This window comes from Cebidichthys violaceus, unplaced genomic scaffold (assembly GCF_023349555.1).
Source record: "Cebidichthys violaceus isolate CVI_PGR_0920_01 unplaced genomic scaffold, fCebVio1.0.p SCAF_148, whole genome shotgun sequence".
Taxonomy (NCBI): domain Eukaryota; kingdom Metazoa; phylum Chordata; class Actinopteri; order Perciformes; family Stichaeidae; genus Cebidichthys; species Cebidichthys violaceus.
Window position 1 is genome coordinate 242,202 of NW_027176316.1, and position 26,166 is coordinate 268,367.

A 26,166-nucleotide genomic window follows, 5' to 3' on the forward strand; every position below is an offset into this window, starting at 1 on the left:
GAAACCACCAGATGACATCATGCAGGTTCACCGGCGCTAACCCTCCAATGAGTTCCCTTTATTCAGACGGACACGCTGTTTTGGGCTTGGAGGGTTCCAGTGGCGGCTGTTGTTACCTTGAGCTCCCTCCAGGCTCCTTCAGTGCTTCCTACCTTCCTGCCTCCTTCATCTCGTACATCTATTCTCTCTTTTTCAGATTTTCAGATTGCGTCAGCTTTTTCTCTCCGTTCTTTCTTTTCAGTCACTTTTGCTTTCCTCTTCTCTATCGTCTAGTATTTCATTGTCTGTCTCCTTTCTGTTCTCTTTCACTTTTCCTGGTGATGTTACCTAACGTCCTCTTCTCCTCTCCCCCTCATCGCTCTATCTTCACTTACTTTCCTTAAAGACTTCCACCAGTCCTCCCTTTTCGTCTCCCTCTCTCCCCTCCACCACCTCCCCAGCGGCTCCTCGTCTCATCTGTTTTTCCTCTCTTCTACCGACTCTCTCTTCCTCTCTTCCTCCAGCCGCTGACCAACAACAGTCCGTGGATGCTGCTCTACTTCATCTCCTTCCTCCTCATCGTCAGCTTTTTCGTCCTCAACATGTTCGTCGGCGTCGTGGTGGAGAACTTCCACAAGTGTCGGCAGCACCAGGAGGTGGAGGAGGCCAGGCGGCGGGAGGAGAAACGCCAGCGCCGCATGGAGAAGAAGAGGAGAAGTAAGGGGGGAGAAATGAGGATGGTGCTTTGGAGAAAACGAGGTGGGAGGAAGGAGTAGAGGCTTTGAAGTGCAAGAAGGAGAGATGAAAAATACATGAAGACGAAGAGAAGGGGTTCAGAGGAATAATTGGGGTGAAATGGAAGTGTAGTGTTGGGAGAGCAGGAAGGAAAGGAGGAAGGATGGAAGGAGTCTAGTGAAATGAGGATGGATGGGAGGGAGGAGGACAGATGGACACGTACGCCTCCTTGGACGGGAAAAGGAGAGGAAGGACTGAGTGGAGGGAGGACACGATGATGGACGGATGACGTCCTTTAGGAATAAAGGAAAAGAGAGGATCAATAAATGAAGGCAGATTAAATATGTAAAAATACATTTGAAAGTTCACATTTCCTCTCATAAATGTTTGTTTACCTCTTCAGAATAAAATGTAATCCAGCAAATGAGTTCATCTGAAATAATGAGTGAAACTTCAGACTCTTTCCTGGGTGTCCAAAACCTCTAATTTGATATTTCATACACATCCTCAATGATATGACTTTGAGCAGTCATTATTTCAACTCATTTAAAACTCCTTAACCTCGTCTCACATTTATCAAACGTGTTCTCTTCATATTACCTCACAGTTTTATCTCCCTCTCTGCCTTTTTCTTCATTTTCTTTCCCGCTCGTTTTTCACCCCTCTGGCATAAATAAATCATTAAATCAATCACTCCTCGCTCTGCTTTCTCCACACGCCCCCTGTCTCTGAACCAAATATCTATTTATCTTTCTTTTCTATACCTCATTTCAATTTGCTCCTTCATTTCCTCACCCCTGGATTCCTCCCTTCCACATCTGTCCCCGTTCGATATTTTCCTGCTTTCTTGCCAATCCGAATCCCTCCTTACCTTTGTTCTTCTTCCCCCTCTTTCTCTATTGTCCTTCGACACCTTTTCTCTCTCTCCAGAGGCCCAGAAGCTGCCCTACTACGCGTCATACGGCAGAACCCGGCTGGCCATCCACACCCTGTGCACCAGCCACTACCTGGACCTCGTCATCACCTTCATCATCTGCATCAATGTCATCACCATGTCTCTGGAGCACTACAGCCAGCCACAGGTGAGGACGTCCTGGAGGGGACGGAGGGATGCCGAGGAGGTTTGAGTGAGACGGACAAACTCGGTTCTAAACGAGAAGAGGTTCCAAATTAGTAAAATACCCGAAGTATCGATACGTCCTCTCTCCGTCTCCGTCTCTTTGTCTCTGTCTCCTCTCAGTACAGTGTGAGACTCTCATCACGATCAGAGAGAAGGAAACGTTGTAGAACTCTGGTCGTCTCAAACACAATGAAACCCTCACAAGAGAGTTCATCACAACGTGTGACCAACGAGCAGAACACCAGTCTGTTAGTGGAGCAGCCGCCAGTGATGTCATACGGTAGTGATGTCATACGGTAGTGATGTCATAGGGAGTTTGATCAGAAGAACAGGGTCATCAATGAAAGGTAGTCACTGAGATCATTGATTAGCTGAGAATGTAGTTTACAAGGTTTCATAACTTCTTGTGTTGCTGCTCAAGAAAGAATATTTGTTCATAAGAATTATAAATCATGTTGGTTCTTTTCCTAAATGTCTTTTTTTTCTCACAATATAATCAAAAGGAGCCGATAAGAGTATCGATAAGGAACCGAACAGATAAGCAGTATCGATAAGAGTACTAAAATCCTAACCATACCCGTCCCCACAGACCTGTTTAGGGGGTTCTGAGTGGGTGGTGGTGCACCATCTGGGAAGGTCTTATATATTTATATATATATATATATATATATATATATATATATATATATATATATATATACTGCTGCTCTGAATCAGCAGCATCATCTGCCAGCAGCCAAAACATGTATCTGGAATACAAACATTGGGGCAGATTTGGGGTATTAGTTACGTAAAATGTTTCTGAGAGGCAGAGATGCTTTCGAGCATGAATTCAGTTTAATCTCACTAAACTCATTGTGGATATGATTGCAAGACAAGACTTTGGTATTGGAAGTGTTTTTTTTTGTCTCGACCAATCATGTTTGAGTTTGGCTTAGGTTGCACGCAAAAGTCGAGGCTGAACGCATTGGTCCAAACCACGGACCGTATATAAGACGTGGACGTAGTCATCGTGACGTCACCTGTTGCTTTGTGGACTGATGTTTTGAAGCCTACACAATTTTACTGGCTAGTTTGCAACCAGGGAACAGGAAGTGACCACATCTGGACTGAGGAGGAGTGACGTAGAGACGCCGTATACGTCTCTGGTAGAGACCTGTCAATCAGCGTGTAGCCCCGCCCCTAAAGCATCCCCTGCTTTATGGTCTGTTTGACTCTAAATGGAGCATAATGTACTAAATGAACATCATGCTGTATTGAAGAAGACTGTAAACTAGAGATTGAGACCATAAACTCATGTTTACAATGTTTACTGAGGGAATAAATCAAGAGAGAAGTAGAGTCATTTTAGACTAGACTTCTATACAACCAGAGGAGTCGCCCCCTGCTGGACACTAGAGAGAATACAGGTTTAACACGTGAAGCTTCACTCGGTAGAACCGGAGGTTGCCGCTTGTTCGAAGCGCAATCAGGAAACCGATCGCTTTTTATTTCTCTCTCTCTCTTTCAGTCTCTGGAGACGACTCTGAAGTACTGCAACTACTTCTTCACCTCCACCTTTGTGATCGAGGCCTCTCTGAAGCTGGTGGCCTTTGGTTTCAGACGCTTCTTCAAGGACAGGTATGAAAGGGGGTCGCTATGAAAACCATATATGATGTGTTAGTGTTTACTGTCTCTACACCAATGGGGTCTGGGGGCCTACCAGGGGTCCTTGGTCCTTGGTTTGTTCTGCACAGTGAGAGTGACTATTCTGATCATAGGTTTCAATCCTCCACGGTGTTTCAGATGGAGGACCCTAAAGGGAAGTCTTATCAAAGTGGTCTGTGACTTCATTTTTAAATGTAAGGGTCCTTGGCACTACTACTGCTGCTGCTGCTGCTGCTGCTCTACACCAAAACCAGAGCAATCCCTGCTCACTTAACCACACTTAACCAACACTTAACCAACACTTAACCACACTTAACCAACACTTAACCAACACTTAACCACACTTAACCAACACTTAACCACACTTAACCAACACTTAACCAACACTTAACCACACTTAACCAACACTTAACCACACTTAACCAACACTTAACCACACTTAACCAACACTTAACCAACACTTAACCACACTTAACCAACACTTAACCACACTTAACCACACTTAACCAACACTTAACCACACTTAACCACACTTAACCACACTTAACCAACACTTAACCACACTTAACCAACACTTAACAACACTTAACCAACACTTAACCAACACTTAACCACACTTAACCAACACTTAACAACACTTAACCAACACTTAACCAACACTTAACCAACACTTAACAACACTTAACCAACACTTAACCAACACTTAACCAACACTTAACAACACTTAACCAACACTTAACCACACTTAACCAACACTTAACCACACTTAACCACACTTAACCAACACTTAACCACACTTAACCACACTTAACCACACTTAACCAACACTTAACCACACTTAACCAACACTTAACCACACTTAACCAACACTTAACAACACTTAACCAACACTTAACCAACACTTAACCACACTTAACCAACACTTAACCACACTTAACCAACACTTAACAACACTTAACCAACACTTAACCAACACTTAACCACACTTAACCAACACTTAACCAACACTTAACCAACACAGAACTCCTATAAGCCCAGTTTTTTACTGTGTTTTAGACTAAATGATTCCCACTGAGGCTGTGCAGGTACAGGAACTCTTTTGAACATGAATACATTTCAATAACTTAACAATGGAGTGACGGGGGTCCTCTCTCTCTGCCGAGGGTTCGGGTTGGTGGAGCAGCTGCTGGGGAATAATATTTAAGATATTCTACGATGGAGATTTTATTATTGCAGCTTCAGATCCACTTTTAGAATTGTGGGTGTTGCTGCTGGAAATTGCTTTTGTTTCTCTCCTCCTGCAGAGCAAATGTAATGCTTTGTGACCGTCTCACCGTTTCTGTCTTCCTCTTTTTGTAAACAGAACATTTTTAGTCTTATTATTCCATCTGTAGCTCATTTTTAATGTCTCTCGCTCTCTCTCTCTCTCTCTCTCTCGAATAAACTAAAAGACAGATATGAAAAAGGACCATTTTTAATATTAAGTGTGAAAACTATAAAATAAGAGTTTCAGTCATAGCACCAGCTCCTCTCAACACTCCTTCACACTCTATCACCTTTTTGATACGTCATACATAATTCATGTCTTGCATCTAAAGAGTGTCTTCTAGTTTCTTGTCAGGGTGAATATATTAATAAATACAAATATAATAGAAGTAAGGTACTGGAGATGCGATGCGCTTGTTTAGACACCTGTGGATTTGACGGCATCTCGTGGTGAGTGAAGCCGGAGAACTACGGTGGCCTTCAGCTGAACTCGCTCTAGAGCCGCTGCTTAGTTTGTCCGTTCTGGGCTACTGTAGAAACATGGCGATGAGGATCTGCTCCCTATGTAGGGTTAGCAGGTCAGGAAGCGAAAACGAAAACACGACGATTGTTATTTTCACGTTATTTCACGCAACGTGTCTTCAAACAACGGTTTGTATGACATCTTACGAAAAGTAATTTTTCGTGCGTTTTCCTGCAAAAATTCTAATTCAATTTCCACTCGTTACATGAATACAGTCTTTTTAAAAGAAACATAAACAACTTAATTAAGTTTAGGCAACAAAACTATCTCGTTAGGTTTAGGAAGATCGTAGTTAATAAATATGATAGAACTTTTCTACCAATAGAGCTCCCTAAATCCCTAAAGCACTGGTCCTTTAAATGTGGGATAGAATTGGAGATTTGCTAAGTCCAAACTCAGACCGTGTTGGATGTTCTTGACCGGGGTGTGTGTGTGTGTGTGTGTGTGTGTGTGTGTGTGTGTGTGTGTGTGTGTGTATGATGTAGTGGTGGCAGCATAAGCAGCCAAGAACACAGTCAAAGCATTTTAACAAGAGTCCTGAACTGACAGGAGACACGATGACAAACAAACAAACACAGGAAGTGATGAAGGTCTGCAGGTGTTGTTCAGGTGTTCACATCAATATTCATGACGGGAGCCGGCCTCAGGTAGCTGCTGGGCCATTCCTCCGCCAAGTCGGTCGTGGGAGAATCGTGCAAATTATGCATAAAGTTGATGTCGAGCATTAATATTCATTGGAAAAATTAACATAACACTGAGCCTGATGTGTGCAGCCATGAAGTCCTGAACCGCATACAAAGCTAAGACTCCAAATCCATCAATCCCTATTCTGCTGTTCAGGGCTTCCCTCCACTCCAGACCAATTCTACAGATTATGGTAGATTGAAAAATCATTGTGTGTGTGTGTGTGTGTGTGTGTGTGTGTAGGTGGAACCAGTTGGACCTGGCCATTGTCCTGCTGTCAGTGATGGGCATCACGCTAGAGGAGATTGAGATCAACGCCTCCCTCCCCATCAACCCCACCATCATCAGGATCATGAGGGTGCTCCGGATAGCACGAGGTACACACACACACACACACACACACACAGTTTAAACACAAACATGGTGTGCACACGCATGTTCCTCCATGAGGATTTCTGAAATGAGCGCCGTCAGTTGAGCAGGACTGAACTGGTTTATATTAGAGACATATCTTTTCATTATATTTGTCTGAAATGTATATTTTTGTATCTTTTTTGGACCCAATTTCTCTTTTTATTTTTAAACAACAACAACAATTATAATTTGCATCTTCACAGCACTGATTTCCAACGTGTTAATTAAAGATATTAATTAATTCAGTCACTTCTTCTTTGCGTCCGATTGTTGAGCTGCTGAAACTCAACACTTCCTGCGGAAAATAATTCAAATTAAAAGCCTCACAACATGGCGCGACGTCTCCTTCTCCTGAAAGCTTTTAATGTGAAACATCAGCAGGAAGTGATGAGATGCTGACATCAGATCAACAATGAATGGAAAAGAAAATAGCCAAAACAAAAAATGAAAAGCAGTTGGAGGTATTTGGTTGTGGAGATTTGTTTTTTGGGAATTTACTGGAATTTACTGCTAGAAGGGAACAAATAAGATTTGGCAAAATAAAAAAATCTAAATATGCAATAAAAGTGTCTTTGACCGTTGATATTCTGCACATGAAACACTTCTTTTCAAAGTGAAACGTCCTGTTTCATCTCACCGTGAGCTCATCTCAGCTGATTTTAGGATGATATTCTTCTATTTCAATCTTTCCGTCGCTCTCCTTCTTCATTCTGCTCTTATTATTCGGAGGAACTTAAAGCTCTCTGGGCTGCAGCAATTCCTCTCAACTTCACAGCGAGGAGGATAACGGATAATTACATCACTCTCACTTAATCCTCGCCCTCTCACCATCGCCCTCTGCCCTCCTTTATCGCGGCCCAGGGACCGCTGAGTGCACCCACGGGTGGCATGCTAATCAAACACGGGGTAATTAACAGTCGAGTGGGGTATCGGACGATGTCTGTGAGGGCGACTGGTGACTTTTAGTCTTCTTTCATTTGTGTTTTCACCAAAAGGAGCATAATGTACTAAATGAACATCATGCTGTATTGAAGAAGACTGTAAACTAGAGATTGAGACCATAAACTCATGTTTACAATGTTTACTGAGGGAATAAATCAAGAGAGAAGTAGAGTCATTTTAGACTAGACTTCTATACAACCAGAGGAGTCGCCCCCTGGTGGACACTAGAGAGAATGCAGCTTTAACACTTAATCATTTTCTGTTTCTAACTGAAGCTGTCTGGAGTTTGGAGCGAACAGATGATGTACTACTTCTCTCTCACACACACACACACACACACACACACACACACACACACACATCTATAACCACCACCAACCGTCTTGACAGAAGTCCATCTCCCAGGAGGCTTTATTGACCTTTGACCTTTGCGGATCCCCCATCACAATGTGGACGTGGTCTTTTTCTCTCTCCTACCGCCATGTTCCTCCAGAAATTGGACTGCCGGGAATTGTGCAGGGTCCCTAATGGAGAGAGTGGTGAACCCATCGCATCTATCGATCGCTTGACTCTCCCCTTCTGTCTCCACGGTGTCTTTTGTCTTCCTGTCCCTTGTTTCACGTTCACTCACTCTTTTTTGCTGTTGTGATCTCTCTCTCTCTCTCTCTCTCTCTCTCTGTCTCTCTCTCTCTCTCTCTTCAGTGTTGAAGTTGTTGAAAATGGCCACCGGGATGAGAGCTCTGCTAGACACCGTGGTCCAGGCTCTGCCTCAGGTATGTGTCCTCACACACACACAGACACGCACACACACAGACACACACACGGACACACACACCTACACACACACACACACACAAGGACACACACACCTACACACACACACACACACACACAAGGACACACACACCTACACACACACACACACACACACACACACACACACACACACACACACAGACACAAACACACAGACAGATCACAAGGACAACAGGACTTAATTAACACGTGTGGAATGATAAAGGATCGGCATCGATTAAGAAGCTCCCTGAGAATTATGACTTTCAGGAAGTTTTTGCCCGCAGTGTTTTGGACACCTTGGTGGCTCTCAATGGGTTCCTCTCATCAATTCAGGAACTATGCAGACCTCTGTGGCATCATTTAAGGTGTTTTATTCCCACTGCTGCTAAGGAGACAAGAGCAGCAATAAAGTTTGGCTCCATTGGTTCACGAAAAGGACTTTTTCCTCAGCTTACCGTACATCAAAGTTTCTTGCTTGTCCTGGAATTTCTGGAATACGGCGCCTTTTTTTTTAATGCAACATAGCTACTGAGTCTCCACCAATAAATGAAATGTAATGAAATAAGTGAAATGTAATGTGGTAGTCATGAAACTATGAAGCCCTGCAGCCATATACACAGTATACAGTATGTTTCCTACCATTATGAAGCTCTAAATCTGTATTTCTTTAATAAGAATCCAGAGGATAACACACTCCTGGATCACTCTCTTTATTAAAGGCATTTATAAAACAGTGAGTCTGTGCACAGCCAGAACTTTCTGTTTCCATTTCTGCTGCCTTACCAATGCTCTTACCGGAGCTCTCTGGCAGGCTCTCTGTACACAGATATAGACCGTGACACAAATGAGCACAGCTTCACGCACGGAGCTGAAACATCCCCCGCTTCAGCTGTGCCTCAAATCAATCAACGGTCCCGTTTCCATCCATTTCAACTGGTCCCTGGAACACTGTCGTGTACATCACCACACACGTATTCGTCAGTCATCTCCTCCCTCGTAGAGATGTACTGAAGTCTCACTCTACCGTTTCTGTATGGTGCTGTTGCTCTGACCGTTTGATTGTACCCTTGAGCTTCAGTATGAGACGCACCACTGGTTCTTCAAGTATCTGTATCAGTATCAGTCAGGTCTCGTAAACCCATTCACGCCGATATTAGATGCTGCTCCGGGAGTCAGTTGAGTGTGAGAGGAAGAGAACGGGGTGGAGGGATGGATAAAAACAAAAAACACAGGACTTTCACCCAGGAGACAGCTGTTCATGTCTCGCGTTTCAATATTGACTTATTGACTGCTTAACTTGAAAAACTTCTATACAACCAGAGGAGTCGTCCCCTGGTGCTTTTCCTTGAATTGGTTGTTGGTATAACACAGTAGGAGGATCCTCTCTCACCACAGATGTTGCCGGTGGATGTTGCTCTTTCGCTGGAGTTTGTGGTGGGTGTGTGATGACCCTCAGTGTGTCGGCGTGAAAACAGAAGCATACATCGCGTCGTGACGCAGACAGCTGTCTCACGGCTTCATTAGTCTCAGCGCAGAGAAGTAGTCATTCAGTAAACAGACTTAAAAGTTTGAGGATCGGTGCAGAGGTTGTTTTTTTTTTTTCCTCTCTATGGAAACCAGAAGGTATAAAAACCGAAGTCCGCTCTCACTGCGTTCCTCACAAGCGTCTGTTGCCTGGTTGCCGGCTCTAATGCTCCCACAGCATCCAGCAATCTGTTTCTTACACTCGCAGCATCCACACCGTCCCCGTGGTGAGCCTCCGCTCTCTGCTGGAGGGTTCTAAAAGACATCCGATGGGCTTACGCTACAATCTACAAGCCGCCTCAGGCCAAGTCGTTGCTTTTAATATCCGCCAGGAAACATCGACCCGCGCAACCGGGGAACAGAAAGCGTTTCCTCGGGCTTCGCCTCGCCTCTCCGCGCTTTTCCCAATTTCACCCGTCCCTCATTATGTCTCCTCTTTCTGCCATTGCCACCAACCACTCCAATAAACACTCCACGTCTTATCCGCTGCTAATCCACCCTGTTTATTTGCTGATATAATAGAATTCTACAGGCGTGTGTGTACACGAGCACCTCATTGCCTTCCCTGTGAGGGGACTTAGCTAATGGCATTCTGCTCAGTGCCTGCTGTCGCACCCCAGGGAGTCGTTTACACATTTGCATTGCATACGTATCACTATCTGGGAGAAGGGTTCCTTTACACGGATGGATTCACGCCTGTTAAGAAGTCGGCTAGTACATTTTCCTTGGTTTGAGGCAGGGAGGGCTTTTCGTCGGTGTCGCTTACATCGCGTGTTTGTGTTGTTAACCTCCAGTTCTGCAACTATTTCTGATTCGATGAAATGTCTGCAGGATCCGGAGTGTGCCTGTTTAGTTTCATGACCTTTAAGCTCACAGAAGAAACCCAGTGCAGCATTTTAAAAATGCATGAGCATCTAACTCAAAATAAGTTTTCACATTTATCGGAAAGCTAAGGCCTTCTGCAGCTTTACTGGTGGTAGTTTGTATACCCACATACATAGCCACCATACGGAACTGTGGAAGAACACCTGCTTAGCTCAAACATACAACGTAGAACCAATAACAAGGTTCCACTGATACGTCTCTTTTTGTGTGACAGGTGGGGAACCTCGGTCTGCTCTTCATGTTGCTGTTTTTCATCTACGCAGCTCTGGGGGTGGAGCTGTTTGGAGAGCTGGGTAAGTCTGCTCTACAACGACTCGTTGCATCGAGCGTTCATCCTACCGACGGAACGTAATGTACCCGCGATTCGACCCGCGTGGTCACGAGCAAGGACAGATGACGGCGCACGGAGAGCGATAAGGTCTGCGTAGGGTGTCGGTTGGGGAGAAGTTAACGTTGACGTATTTGTAGCGTAGCATTCATACCTAAGTAGAGCCGCTTCTGTGGTTATTTTAACCCAAGCCATGATAGTCAGAATGAAATGTTAACCGCATGTTCTTCATGACTAACCCGCTTCACAGGATCTCCAATCATGTCTAGAGATTTCTTCTTTAAATCGCACATCCTGGACAAAACCTGCTGTGAGGCAAAACAGATGCAATGGAGCTTAAGAAGAGCTCTAAAATTAAGAAAAGGACCTTAAGTCAAAATCAGCCAACGTGAAATTACAATCAATCAACCAAAGAATTCAAATAGTTGCGTTGAGGTTACAAGCACTTGATTTACGTTTGTTTTCAGCCCTAAAATCCTGAACCTGACTGCATGGCTTCCAAAAATCCTCCTCAACCTACCATCCAATGACGAATGTACAATGTGACTTTTGCCCATTTTGACTCTGAAGCACACATAATATAATAATAAGGCTTCTCAGTGTGTACAATTCACAGTTGTTACCAAAGGTTTACTCTCCTTCCCTCCTCTCCTTCCTCTCTCATCTCGTCTTCTCTTAGTGTGTAACGCCGACTACCCCTGTGAAGGAATGAGCCGACACGCCACCTTTGAAAACTTTGGGATGGCCTTCCTCACGCTCTTCCAGGTTTCCACCGGCGACAACTGGAATGGCATCATGAAGGTACTTCAGTTGACCACTCGCTGTCGTGTGAGTCAGTGACGTAGTGTCAAGTGACATCACATCAGTAAAAAGGGGTCAGGGGTGTTCACACGCTCTTACTACTAAACTATTCTCTAGGTGCAACAACAACTTTGGTCCGTGTTTGTTGAACCTCCCATTGCTCCGCCCTTATCCCCCAAGTCAACCCCTCAAATCGTGTCTTGAGCCGCCATTGGCAGCTCCCCGACAGGCTTCCCTGGAAGTTCGATGAACCTGCGATGCGTCGGCCTTTGAGCACTTCACAGGGGCTTTAGTCTGGGATGCTCCAAAATCTGTCGGCGAGTGGAATTAAGGGCTGAAGTTTGGTGTGAACACGGCATAATTGGTTTTCACTGTCCTCGCCGTCACCTCATCTCCTGCTGTAGAGAAACACGAATGTTCGTAGATGAGGGTCAATCAGAAAGGGAGGGGGGCGGGGGAGGGGCAGCGATTTGTACAAGCATATATTTTTCAATTTTTTTTTTAAGCTGCCCAAAACCTATTTGACACCAATCTCAGTGCAGGCTGAAGCAGACGGATAATTAAAGGTCCTTTAGTTCAGATCCCAGTACCGGAGGATATTTAGGGAGAGGATGGATGAGCGCGTCCTTGAGCAACAAAAACTTTCCAAGGATGCATAAAGAATTCAAAAATGTGATCACCCCTCTTCATTTACTTCATTCTCACTCGCTAATCGCGCCCGGACACCTTTGAGCTCCTAAATTGTTATCACAGCTCAGAGTTAATCAGTGCTGATTAGAGAAAGCGACTGACTGAAAAAAAACGTGTTGCGACGTTTCAACGTTGCAGGATCGTGAAGGTTTGACAGCGCTCCTGATTGCTTCCACGGTCTCTTTTATTGAACATAAAGGCTGTACTCATCACATTCCTAAAAATAACACTCAGATTCCTATAAAAGGAACTTGTTCTTGTTCTCTGAATGGAGTGAGTCGCAATCATCACTTCATTTGAATCTTTTAGTAGTTTGGAAACAATCGGATTCATTCATTGTAAAATCAATGGGAGGTTACATTGTCTTTTACTCTTATTTTATGTAATGAGCCTTTGATTGTGTGAATAACAGAAGAAACGATGGCTGCTTCTGTTTCAGGGTTCTGGTATTGCGCTAGCTGAATATAACAGAGTCCTCACAACTGTTTTAAGAAAAACCTGTAGATGTTCTACTAAGACCAGTCAGAATGTGTGGTGACAAAAAGGCCTAGTGTAGCCTGAACATCTTGGAATTTTAATCGGAACAAACCAATTAGAAGAGGTCTCTGCTTTTCTTATTGGTCGTTTTGAGTCGCCTCTTTGAAGTCTCTTTGTGTCTCTTTGCAGCTGTTTAGCGTTTTTTGTAGTTTTATGTTTCTCTTCCTAGTTGGTTGTCTCTTCAAGTGACTTCTTGCAGGTTAAGGCCAGCGGGCCCCTGACACTTTGGGCCCCTTCTCCTTTAGGCCCATTCAGTAATAGGTAGATAGATAATAGGTAGTCACACAGGTAGAAAAGAAGACTGTGAGTCCACCCGTTAAACATGTCATTCCCTGTCTCACCAAACTCTCCCACCGCCTACCAGGACACCCTGAGGGAGTGCCCACCGGGTCACGCGGCCACCGACTACGGCTGCCACGCCGGACTACAGTTCATCTCCCCGATGTACTTTGTGTCCTTCGTGCTCACGGCTCAGTTCGTTCTGATCAACGTGGTGGTCGCCGTGCTCATGAAGCACCTGGACGACTCCAACAAGGAGGCGCAGGAGGACGCCGAGATGGACGCCGAGATCGAGCTAGAGCTGGCTCAGGGAGGCCTCTGCTGCATGATGGGGGGCATCGGCGCCATCGCCGGGGCCACGGGTGCCGCCGCCGCGAGTGGGTCCGGCACGGGCGGGGCGCCGTCCGGTGCCGTTACAGCGGGGACGACCGGGGGACCGAGTGGCGGGGTGATGGCGCCGCTACGAGATGGAGGAGGAGGAGGAGGAAGAGGAGGAGGAGGAGGAGGAGGAGGCGGAGCGACTCACGATGGACACACCCACCACCGATGTCGGCTCTACTCTCCTGCTCAGGTGAGTGGACTTTCACACATTACTGCCGATGCAGCATCACTTCCTCTTTTAAGGAGGCGGAGTTCAACAGGTTACAAGAAGTCTGTGCAGCGCAGTTATGATGGAAAACTAAATAACACACAATGGTAGTTTTTCCTGGTTATTTCAAGGCTTCATTAACTTCATGTAAAGCAAGAGTTGGAGCCTCTCGGGTTATTCTTATTCATGAAGCCGCTGCCCTACTTCTGCAAAAACAAGGTGTTGATGACTTTTACACATGTGATGCAAATAGAATAAATAAAAAAACACACATAAAAGAAAGCAGACCCCCCCCCCCCCCCCCCTATATTAAATGGCCGCCGTCTCCATCATTCTAAATATACCAGGAGTGGGGGGGCGTGGCGGTGCCGGCTCTCATCATTCAGCTCCCTGATTGCTGCGTCTCAAACAACAAGTCGGTACCAGCGACATCCATAATCACACTTGCCTAAAAATTACAGCTCCTGCAGAATGAGAGCAGGTATTTTCAGAAGTGTGCAGAAAGAAAGAAACGAGTAAACAAACAAACAAAGGCAGAAGTAAAAAGAGAGGCGGAGACGTCAGGAAACGGAGAGAGGGAACGACAGAACAAATCTCAATGTAGATTTGAGAACAACATGAGGAGAGAAAGAACAAGTGAAGACGAGTGAGCGAGACACTGCTGTAGGTGTGTGTTCAATGACTGAAGGTATGTTGGCTAATTAATGTGTTTGGGCAGGTGACTGATCGCAGCTGTGTCTTATTCCACAGAAAGATATAACAACAGACATAGAGAAATATTATATTATATTATAATATATTTCATTATAGTACATTATATTTAATTGTTATATTATATTTTATCACATTTTATTTAATTTTGTTTCATTTTTATTTCATTTTGTTTTATTTTTATTTTTGTTTTATTTTGTTTCATTTAAATTTTATTGTCTTATTCTAATTTAATTTTAATTATTTTAATTTTATTTCATGATATTTTATTTGTATTTATTTTATTTTATTTAGGCCTCCTCATGATTATTTTTCATGAAGAATCTCATTGTGTAACAACACCAATCATTAACACAATATAGCACAATATCCATTTTTTTGTCAGTACTACAGTGGAGTCGAGGCAACCGGCGAAAGTCAGCGAGAACAAGAATGAATGGACGACAGTTTGTTGACATATATGCGTATTAACATTGTTACAACTTGATAATGTAATAACATGTCAGTATTTACAGCTTGGACACACAGTCTGCCTAACAACAACCCTTCTGACCCAGACACAAATAGACTCAGACCAACGTTGTCTCATCACTTGTAATAACTATAATCAGCCCAACCAGCGTAATGTGTGTCCACCCATCAGCTACAGTTCTCTGGAGTCTCTGCTGAACCCTGATTAGTTTAAAACTGCAGGATGAACCTCAGTCATCTTTTGTACTGCGGTTCAGACCAGACAAAATGCATATTGTCATCCATCTGAGAGAACGACAGTGAACGAGTGGGAGGGAGAGGAGAGAGCAGGGTTACACAGTGTGAGTGGGTGGCGGGCTCCGCCACAGTCTCATTGTGCTTATAGCTCATTGTCTGTCAGCCTAATGGTATTTTTAACCAGCGAGAGGAGTTTTTCTACGCACACACCATATCCTAAAGCTCTCCTCTGGTTAGCCAGCAAAAGGCTGATCAAGTGTAGAAGTATTGAAGAAAAGATATATGAGGAAGTCCAGAGTCCATCAAAGAAACCGTGCGCCGTCAGAATGGACAGTCCCTCCCTTTGTCTCTGCTGTAGTGTGCAAAAGATGAAGATTAGACCGGCAGAATGGGGGAAAAAAAACATCCACTCAAGTTTTGGCGAAAGAGGCCGACGTCGAACGAAAGTGCAGCGTCTGGAATAAGTTCATTCCCAATAAACAAAGCGGGAACGTTCTCGTTCAGCTCACAATGATTTACGCTCTCGGGAACTCTTAACGTAATGACTCCAGCGGGAGAGGATCGTGGTGATTTGTGAACAAAACATTTAGATGAGTGGGGGAAAAAAACAGGGGAAGTGGAGTGTCTTTAAGTGGACGCACACTGGTCGTAATCAGTTAACACGAAGCCTGCAGAGCTTTAGAGACCGAGAGTCCAAGAGAGAGAGAGAGAGAGAGAGAGAGAGAGAGAGAGAGAGAGAGAGAGAGAGAGAGAGAGAGAGAGAGAGAGAGAGAGAGAGTGGTAAACAGAAGCACGCTAGCTTTAGATTAGCTTTTTGGATGTAAAGATTTCAGAGTGTTGAAAGACACCCCTTAGCTCCATTTTGTACCCAATTGTCCTCGCCTGCCTTCCTGGTTTATCATCAGGCGGCAACCTCCGGTTCTGCCGAGTAAAGCCAATGTTGAAGAGTCTTAAAGCTGCATTCTCTCTAGTGTCCAGCAGGGGGCGACTCCTCTGGTTGTATAGAAGTCTAGTCTAAAATGACTCTACTTCTCTCTTGATTTATTCCCTCAGTAAACATTGTAAACATGAGTTTATGGTCTCAATCTCTAGTTTACAGTCTTCTTCAATACAGCATGATGTTCATTTAGTACATTATGGTCCATTTAGAGTCAGACACACCATAAAGCAGGGGATGATTTAGGGGCGGGGCTACACAGTGATTGACTGTGAAATTGCCGAACTAGAGGCTTCATAACGTCAGTCCATAAACCGATGGGTGACATTGAGATGACTACTACTATGTCCACTTCTTGTTTCCTGTGAAGACGGAACTTTATTTTGAAAAGACCGTATGCATTTGGACAATTGACACGTGCTCCTGGCTTTAGTAGGAAAACACACAAAAAAAAATGTTTTTTGTAAAATATGCGAATCATTGTGTGAAGATACGTGGATGTACTGGGATCCGGGCCCCTCGGGGTCCCTGATGTGAAAGCCTCCTCATTGAGCTCACTAACAAAGACAAAAGACAAAAATAGCAAAGCCGCAGATAGCAACACATCCGTGCCAATGAAAAGAAAAGCATAAAGGCATGAAACAAACTAAAATAAAACGCAAAACACACAGATAAAACACCGAGCACCTGTAGCGAAATAAGCAGCGGCATCAAAGGTCCCGCTAGATGAAGCGCTGCGTCTCTCTGTCTCAGCTGCTTAAGCTGCTGAGCGGCCTGCAGCCTGTGTTTGTAGTGCAAAGGAGGCGGACGGCTGCAGGACGTGATGCTCTGGAACCTTCATGTTCAGGTCTTCGTGCTTCCTGGTGTTTTTGTGAGAAGGACGGAGAGGGAGTCCTTTCATAAAAGCTCTTCTTTTGTAGTCTGGCTTCATGGATTCCTCCGAAATCTGATTATTCTGGACTTCCTCCGTCTGTCTCCTGTCCTCAGCTGACATGTTGTCAAACCACAATGCTCCTCTTCCCACAGTCACAACAGTAATAAGCCCAGCTCCACCCGAGCACACAGCAATAATCCGTTCCATGCCTGTACACCGACTGGGATACTATTTATGCAACGCATCACGTTTCCTATGAAAGTCCAGCGACAGGTGTTTGTTACACGCAGACGGTCTTTTCAAAATAAAGTGAAGATTGACTAGAGAGTGTGTAGAGTAAGAAGGGATCCACGCTGTGGGGGTTCAGAGTGGAATGGAGCGTTTGTGGATGGGAGGAACCGGCTCAGCCGATCAATCAGGCTGCCTCACCCCCTCGCTGTGTGTCTCCCAGACACTCAAGACAGAGTGTGTGTGTGTGTGTGTGTGTGTGTGGTTGTACATCAGTGGGTGCTGCCAAGGTCTGGCTATCGACCGTGGTCGCCCTCTTCACCTCGCACCCTTCAACTCTCCAGGAGGGGAGGACTTGGTGCTGGAGGGAGTTTAAACATTAGACAGAAACCAGACTCGCATCAAACAAATAATGTTGAAAATCTGCAAGACAAGAAGTTCTGATTGAGGCGATAAAGGAGGCGATAAAGGAGGCGATAAAGGAGGCGATAAAGGAGGCGATAAAGGAGGCGATAAAGGAGGCGATAGCTACATTTTTAAAGGTGAGACTTTGGGTTTGTAAATGTCTCCTTAACCCAAGTTACATAAAGCCTCATTTGCATATTTAAACATCACATTTCAGAGAACTTGTGACACAATGAATGCTGGTGTTGATGTGAGTGATGAAGTGGTGAAGTTTGATGGTGATATCTACTAGTTCATGTTGTGACCCTCTTCACCTGGAGACTCTTCTAAATGTCTGGACTTTAACTAAACGTCTCTTTAAAGGAGCTTTTCTATCAATGGAGTTTTTCTCACACTCTGATCCAGAAATCTCCACTTCAGTAGTTCTGACATCCACCAAACTTCACACCTTCATTCCTCTCTGTGTGCTGAAGCTTTCTACCGAGGGCTTTGTCCACACACCACTCACACACTCATTTACACTACATTTTATCATTCAGCCCTTAATACCTTTCCTTCATTTGATTTCTCGATGCGTCCCGCTGACTTTGTCCAATCTCTACACAGGATTCTGCCAATTACTTCAGGGTCAGTGGGATTTCTCAGCCACTAAAGTAGACCCATGTCTTTTTAAAGGGATCACGCAATTAATCTCACTACAGTGACATTTATCTGCCCCTCTGGCTCGGCTTGAAGCCGGGCAAAAGCCATCGATCTCTGTTTGGCTCCCGGCTGAAAGTAACGCCGGCTCTTAACAACGGACAGCTGTTAATTAGGGAACAAAATAAAAGATGTTGTCAGAACAGATGTTGTGCAAAAATAAAGAGAGAGAGAAAGGAGAGGAGACGATTCCAAGCAGGTGAGAAAGACGTTGTGTTTTCTGTAAAACGTGTTAAATTAGAGACTAGCTGACAGACGACTCATATCTCGACATAGAGATAGATGTCGGCGGTCCGTTGCTAACAAATTAGCATGTTGTACAATGGTGGCAACAATCTAAAGGCATTAGTGCGGTGCTCGTTCTGAGCTCATTCCAGCTCGTAATACTTTGATTTTCTTGGCCCTCGTGTGAGTTGCGCTTGCAGCTCGTCGCTCGTTGACTCCATGAGAGTGAAGAAGAGTTTGTTTGGTCGTAACGTTAGCGCGTCCAGCATCCGGTGGCAAAAAGTGAACAGTGAGCTGGAGCCGAGCCCCCAGGAAGAGAGAGCACCGGGACTAACAGTGGCTGTCCTCCAGCTCCATTCACAACAGTCACGCTGACCAATCACGTCACAGGCTAATGCTGACGTAGTTGTCGTCCAGCTAGAATACTCTGACGCGCCAAAGAATACGGCCAACAGGTCAAACTAAAGATCTGATTGGTTGAAGACGATGACGATCGACAATATCGTCCTCCTTTCAGTTCTGAAAGAAAACACAAGAGAAAGTAACAGAGAGACAAAGTCAGCTTTACAGAAAGTGTCTGATTGTAGCTTTAATTGGATTAATAAAGAAGAATATGTATATACAGTATATGTATGTATATATATATATATATATATGTATATATATATCATAATCATATAATCTTCTCTGGAGCTCTAATTAAAGCCGCTGTCTTGTTCTTTGTGCTCATTAGAAACAAACCAAAGGTCAATGCTGTGTGTGTGTGTGTGTGTGTGTGTGTGTGTGTGTGTGTGTGTGTGTGTGTGTGTGTGTGTGTTGCAGGAGAGCCAGTGGCTGGACAGTGTGTCTCTGCTGATTAAGGACTCGTTGGAAGGGGACATGATTGACAACCTGTCCGGTTCAGTTTTCCACCACTACTGCTCGCCTCCTCCTGTCTGCAGGGACTGTAAGGGCCACCCACCAGAGGTGAGGGGGTCACACACACACACACACACACACACACACACACACACACGCACACACACACACACACACCACTTCATCTTCTTTCATTCTAGCGAGCTGTTCTTATACATAATAATAATAATAATAATAATAATAACACAGACTGCACGTTTAACCCTCTGCACCACCAGAGGTTTTGGGGTGTTTTTGCTCCGGTCACATTTTTCTCTCTGTGGTTTTGATTTTCACTGTAATATATTAAAGTTCTGCTCCTCTATGGAAACAGAACCACCATGAGGAGAAGTAGAGAGAACTAGAACATGTCTTCAGAGAGAACAACACAGTTAAAAAAGAAAACACAAGTCACATTTCTTTGATAATTTATCCAGTGTTGGAAAAAGATGGAGGCTCCACCTGCTGTTTATATTGAAATATATACATTTTCCTCTCCTCTCCTCTCCTCCCCTCTCCTCCCCTCTCTCCTCTCCTCCCCTCCCCTCCCCTCTCTCCTCCCCTCCCCTCCCCTCCCCTCTCCTAAAATGTTTTTGATGAAATATCATTTTACATAAACCACGTTGTGAAATACAGACCGAGAATAGGAAATGTGAGTCTATCACCATGAATGTATTTGGTTCTACCAACACACATTAGTGTGTGTGTGTGTGTGTGTGTGTGTGTGTGTGTGTGTGTGGAGCTCTACTAAACCGCATAGCAACAACAAATCAAAATGCATACAAATGTGTGCCTCTCAGTCGACATCAGATCAGACCTCAGGGGATCCTCTTCGTCCTCCACTTCTTCACGTTGGTGGTGTTTCCTTCTCTAGAAGATGATCTCTATTCCTACATCAGAGCAGAGAGCCGGTGTGCTCCAGAGACACGCAGCACATGCAAATCAAGAGGAAACACTCCTACACACCTTCCAGAGCCGGTGGCCTCTCCCGTAGTGATTCAACCTTCTCCGGACTGAACTCGCTCTTTGCTGCTCCGGGGTCAGAGGATTCTGCTGCTGCGTCCGCATGCGTTTCCCTTTCATCTTCAGAGCGATGAAGAATCACGCAAACTTTTGTTTCACTTTGACTCGGTAGCGGTGGTGTGACATCACTTCCTGTTAGAGAGAGGGACACCTGACCTGGTCCCTGTGTGTTTTGCGGGACAGATCCAGCTGGCGGAGGTGGAGCAGGCGTCTCTGATGTCGGAGCAGCTGTCGGACAAGTCGTCGTCTCCGGCGCTGCCTGATGACCTCAGCCTGGACGAACACAGCAGCTACCAGCTGCTGGTAAGAGACGCACACGCACACACACACACACACACGCACACACACACACACACACACACACACACACACACACACACGCACACACACACACACACACACACACACACACACACACACACACACACACACACACAGGTACGTGTCTTTGGGGCTTCGGGGAGTCAGTGTTCATGTCATCCTCCATCTTGCTAATCATAGTTAATTACTATTTACATGCTTAACCACCTGATTAAAACAGCTGCCTCCCTCCGTGCTCTTGACAGGGGCATGCTGGGATGTGTGTGCGTGTGTGTGTGTGTGTGTGTGTGTGTGTGTGTGTGTGTGTGTTTCAAAATCTCCATCTTCCCATGAACACTTGGCTCTCGGCTCACAGCGGTTCCACCCGGCCTGTTTCATCACCGCTGCTGTTGAAGGCCAGTTCATTGGGTCCAACAGCAGCGGAGCAGTGTGGAAGCTTTGAGGCTTTGTTTTTGTTGAATCAGACTGCAGGTGGATGAAGAAAGGGACGTGAAAGAGGAGCGTTGTTTGGGGAAAATTGGAAGCAAATTTGTTGTCAGATTTCCATGATGACAAGGCTTCAGGTTGACGTGCGTCCTGCTCCGCTGGGCGTCTCTTTGTCCCTTTGTCTCTTCCTAATCGCTCCTCCATCTCCCAATGTCTCTCCTCCCGTCTCGCTCTCCCACAGAGGGGCAGCGGCGACTCCCGTAGCTCGGAGGAGTTGCCCGTCCGGGGGGGCTACGGGGGGCTCCGGCCCTCCAGCTCAGGAAGCGAGGAGGTGGTCCAGGAGTCGTTGGAGGCGGGCGTCCATCCTCCGCTGAATAGTCCCTCGCTGGAGCGGCAGAGCCCGGCGCCTTGCACAGGTACCTGAGTACATGAGGTTTATCCATCCAACATCCTGTGTTTAGGTAGAACCACATCCTGAGGGAGTGAATGTGCAAGTTACACAACACCTAAGTGACAAAACAGGCAGGTTATAAGTGTAATAAGTGTGTGTTGATCACTGACTGTATACAAGAAGTGGACGTCGTCATCGTGACGTCGTCCACTAGTTTGTGGACTGATGTTATGAAGCCTCGAGTTCGACGATTTCGTCGTTCGCCATCTTGGATTACGGCCGTTTGAGTAAGAAGAGGCTGTTCCCTGTGGAGCCGACACACACGAAGGACGTCTCTCGTGTTCCACGCTGGTTGACTTCCACTTACAATTGAAGCGAAGTGACGGATGAGGACGGCGGGAAATCGCGGACGTTGATGAACGTTGGGGAACATGGCCGTCGTCGTGGGGACAGATGGAGCGATGAGAGGCAAAGTCAGATCAGGGCGACGGTTCGACAGCCGACGCGATGAAGTGAAGACGTGGACGAGCTGTTTACACGATGTGTTCCCATCCTCTTTATTTCATACAACAGGTCAAACTGAACTTTATTATCTCATTTCCTTGATGCTATCAGTTTGGGGATTGAACTACTAGCTCTAAATCTTTGTCCCTTGAACTTTATTACTCCTTTCAACCTTGATGAAGGCAGACAAATTCACCCAGAGCCTTTCACCAAGAGGAGAACATCTCACAGGAGCTTGAGGCTTTACGACAGACGCTGCTCTGGGTCAACAGGATCCTGGCAACTGGTCCTCCGACCGGACCGGGACCTCCGGTTCTGCCGAGCGAAGCCGATGAGAGTGTCTTAAAAACCTGCATTCTCTCTACTGACCAGCAGGGGGAGTACATATTTACTCTGTTAGTTTACTCGTGGTAAACAAAGTACCTGTTGGACCTGAGGCAGTCTAGAACAGAGAGCCAGAACCATGATCGAGTCCTGATGAACATCAACTTTAATATGATTGTTATTACTGACGAAGCTGTATTAAACTATAACCTCTTTGCAGATGGAGATGGAGGAAGTTGCAGTGGCGGCGGCGGCGGCTCTTCGCCCGTCTTCCACCTACCAGCAGACTTCTTCCACCCGGCCGCCGCGGCTCACCCGGGGAGTCCCGGGATCGGCGTCGGCCCGGGAGACGGGGGGCCGTCCGGGCTGCCCTCCCCGGCCTCCTGGGCCTCCCTCCGCTCACCCGGAGCCAACAGCAGGCCCCTGAGCTCTCAGGTATGATTGTTGATGGATGGGGGAACGAACGAGCGCCTGACATCAGAACCCCTGATGGAGCAGCGTGTCCTTCCTATAAGTTCAGTGAACCACAGTTGTCGTGCATCGAACCCCAACGGGCGGTCAGACGGGATTCGCCAAACGATGCGTGACGTAGAATGAGCTCGTGAACCCTCGGCGCTGTAGCACGCACCTCTGAACCCAGAGCCGCTTGTTTTTGCTCCCGTCACATTTTACGTCACAGTCCTGGCTAGAAGCAGTAAATAATGCCATATATCAGTAAAAAAATATATATATATTTAGAATTTCTTGGATGAAAAATTGGCTTTTTCCAGGTGCCCACAAGTGTTGCCGATGTTGTAAATGGACATGTTGAACTATTAACGTCTTACATGATGTGTTCAAGGACTGTCAGAAAGGTGAAATTCTTTGAATGCAGGTTTATGAACCAATATCCCGTTAACAAACACAAGTCCACGCCTATTCTCACACACACACACACCCACAGACACACACACACACACACACACACACACGCATACACATCTCCACACAATCTTGTTTTGTTGATAATGTATTGTTATCATTGTTATTATATATATCATATCTTGTTTATATTATATAGATGGAGGCTTCAAATAAGCCCAGTTTTCTGCCTCTTCCCACACTCTGATATTATTTATCTTTTTTTTTTTTATTGTGCAAAATAAACTAAAACTAAAATCAATGATAGAATCTGGTTTCACAGCTTCTGGCTGGATGATAAATTATGTAATTTTAGCCTCTTTTTTTCCCACCCAGTCAGCAAACACAAAGACCCTAAAATGATTTTAGTTTTTTCAGTAGCTGAGCTGCAACATCCCCTCTTTTTTGGCAACGTCTTGTGACAAAGTGATGTCCTTCCGTTGTGTTAAAATGATTTAGCTATAATTACAGCTATGATCTCATCACACGTCTCCTGTGTTGGCTTCTGAACCAAACCAGGAACGACAAAAGCAACCTTGCTTCAGTCCTTGTTCCCGTGTAGCCATGGAGACGGGTTTCTCTCTACCTGTTTGGGTTTGTTGGGCTCTGTGATGCTCAGCTGCTACAGTGATGCTCTGCGGCACTCGGCTAATTAGCCCGGCCGGCCCCGAGCTCTGAGCACAGCCGCTGTTGTTCTTGGCTCTGTCCCCTTTCCTCGTGTTTCCTTTATCTCCTTGCGTCTTTTCCTCCGGTGGTCTGCCTCTCCTCCCCTCCCCTCTCCTGTGGTCTTGTATACTGAGGGCGCAGGGATTAGGAATAATGACTAACAACCTCCTGCTCATGTATCATTGTCACTGACACAAATGCTGTGTGACACCAATAAGACAAACTTTAACACCAGGGATTTTCATTTTACAAAGCCTTCTTTTGAATTGAACAGGTTTTGTTTTCAAGCTCTCTTTCATCTCTGAAAGCCATTCAAATCTGCCTTTTTCCAATTGAACCTCTGATCTGTTTTACTTTAAAGAGTTAAAGGAATACTTTAACAAACGACCATTTGTATACCAATCACTCGCCGTGTGTTCCCTTTGAATTCTTCTGGCATCGCTCCACCGAACGGTGAATCAAACGACGGAAAAAAGGCGCCGAGACCGTTTATGTGGAGCAGTGTGGAGCATCTAGCGCCATCTATTGGCAGAAATGGATCATAAAATGACTAAGAAAGTAAGAATCGTTGTGTTTTCGTCACCTTAGAATGAGCCGTTAACGTAGGTCTGGTCACGGTGCCGGCCGCCATGTTTCTACTGTGGACAAACCAAACACCAGCTCTCGATAGAGGAACACTCGTGTTTTCGCGTCGGCCGCATGCTTTTTTCCTTCACGCTCGATAACGTGGAAGAAGTTTCAGTTGGTTGCAATCTGCTACCTCACCGCTAGATGTCGCCAGATCCTTCACACTGCACCTTTAATAAGTAGTGAGGCTTTAGTGAAGACGTGTTCGTGAAGCAGTGGATAAATGAGACTTGGATTAAACTGGCTGAGTGGTGTGAGAGTTTGTAAAGAGATGTTTCGGTGTAGTCATGCTGTTGTGAAGCACGGCCCCCATTGACGTCAATTCATTAAGACTTCTCTCATTCACCGCTGAAGCATGAGAGAATTCAAGAATTCAAGGTAACACAGGGGAAGGGTTGAAGTGTTTCTTTTAAAATTGCCTTTTATAAGAGCTGAGTTTAAGACTAACTGCTTCTGGTTATTTTCTCACCACCTCCCTCCTCCGTGTGCAGCACCCGTCCCGCAGTGACTCCTCCCTGGCCACGGGCAGTTCAGAGGGCAGCCTGCAGACCACCCTGGAGGAAGGGCTCAGCTTCAGCGTGTCCCCACCTCGAGATCTGGACCTCCCCGTGCCTCTCCTCCGCCCTCTCCCCGGCACGCGCCCCCAGGGACCGGGCGCCGGAGACCAGGACCGCCTTTTGCTGAAGAGACGCGGCGCTTTCACCCTCCAAGCCACCAGGGGGCACCAGAGGAGCCAGAGCAGCTGCGGCGGCGGCAGCACCAGCCCCGGCTACCCCCGGCAGGACTCCATGGACCCTTCGGACGAGGACGTGGGCACGGGGACGGGCGGGGACGGCTGCCGCCAGACCCTCAACAGCGAACACTTGTCGGAGACGCTGAACAGCCTCTCGCTGACGTCGCTGCTCGCCCCGGGCTCTCTGGCGCCCCCGCCGGTGAAGAAATGCAACAGCACGGGCTCGCTGGACCGAAGCAGCCTGTCGGCCCGGAGCAAAGACGGACGCGGTTACTCGTCCAACCCCTGGACGGAGGGACGAGCGAGGGGCGACGAGGAAGAGGAGGAGGAGGACGGCGACATCACGGGCTTCGGCATGAAGAGCAGCGGCCAGCCCACCGACACAAGCTCCAGGAAAAATAGATGAAAAAGCAAAAGCGTTGCCTCTCTGCAGTGGAACTCTTTCACCATTCGAACAGAACAGGAAACAGACTTTGATCACACGTCTGTTCTGCCTGCTTGGCATCAGTCGTTTCTCAAAAGAACACAGCTGCTTCTGAGTTTTGACATCCCCTCTTTTCTTTACCCCACTTGGCGACGATAATGTTTGGGGGGGGGGGGGGGGGGGGGGCTTCGCCTTTTAGCATCACCAGGATCCAGCCTTGAAAGACGTGGCCGGCCTGGGCTTTACATTTGAGCCAGAATATTTGTGAAAGCCATTAGAGAGACGGGTCTGAACACCACACTGATTGATGAACGTTACTAAAGATATTTATATAAAAAACATCAAAACCAGAATTGTCTCGACCCGGCGTGCCGTCGTCCTTCGTTTGTCGTCAACATCGAA

At 46.0% G+C, this 26,166-nt stretch overlaps 1 protein-coding gene across 1 annotated transcript in view; it reads left to right on the top strand.

Moving 5' to 3' along the window:
- Positions 1-25,947, top strand: part of LOC137871569 (voltage-dependent T-type calcium channel subunit alpha-1I-like) — a 94,098-nt gene extending 68,151 nt beyond the window's left edge. Inside the window, exons 24-36 of the mRNA XM_068709430.1 lie at positions 504-696; positions 1,645-1,796; positions 3,345-3,454; positions 6,198-6,331; positions 8,013-8,083; positions 10,732-10,810; positions 11,525-11,646; positions 13,238-13,723; positions 19,351-19,494; positions 20,632-20,751; positions 21,437-21,611; positions 22,635-22,849; positions 25,099-25,947. Coding sequence (XP_068565531.1) covers positions 504-696; positions 1,645-1,796; positions 3,345-3,454; positions 6,198-6,331; positions 8,013-8,083; positions 10,732-10,810; positions 11,525-11,646; positions 13,238-13,723; positions 19,351-19,494; positions 20,632-20,751; positions 21,437-21,611; positions 22,635-22,849; positions 25,099-25,746 — 2,649 coding nt within the window. The 3' untranslated portion in view covers positions 25,747-25,947. The remainder of the gene's footprint in view (positions 1-503; positions 697-1,644; positions 1,797-3,344; positions 3,455-6,197; positions 6,332-8,012; positions 8,084-10,731; positions 10,811-11,524; positions 11,647-13,237; positions 13,724-19,350; positions 19,495-20,631; positions 20,752-21,436; positions 21,612-22,634; positions 22,850-25,098) is intronic.
- The last annotated feature ends 219 nt before the right edge of the window (positions 25,948-26,166 follow it).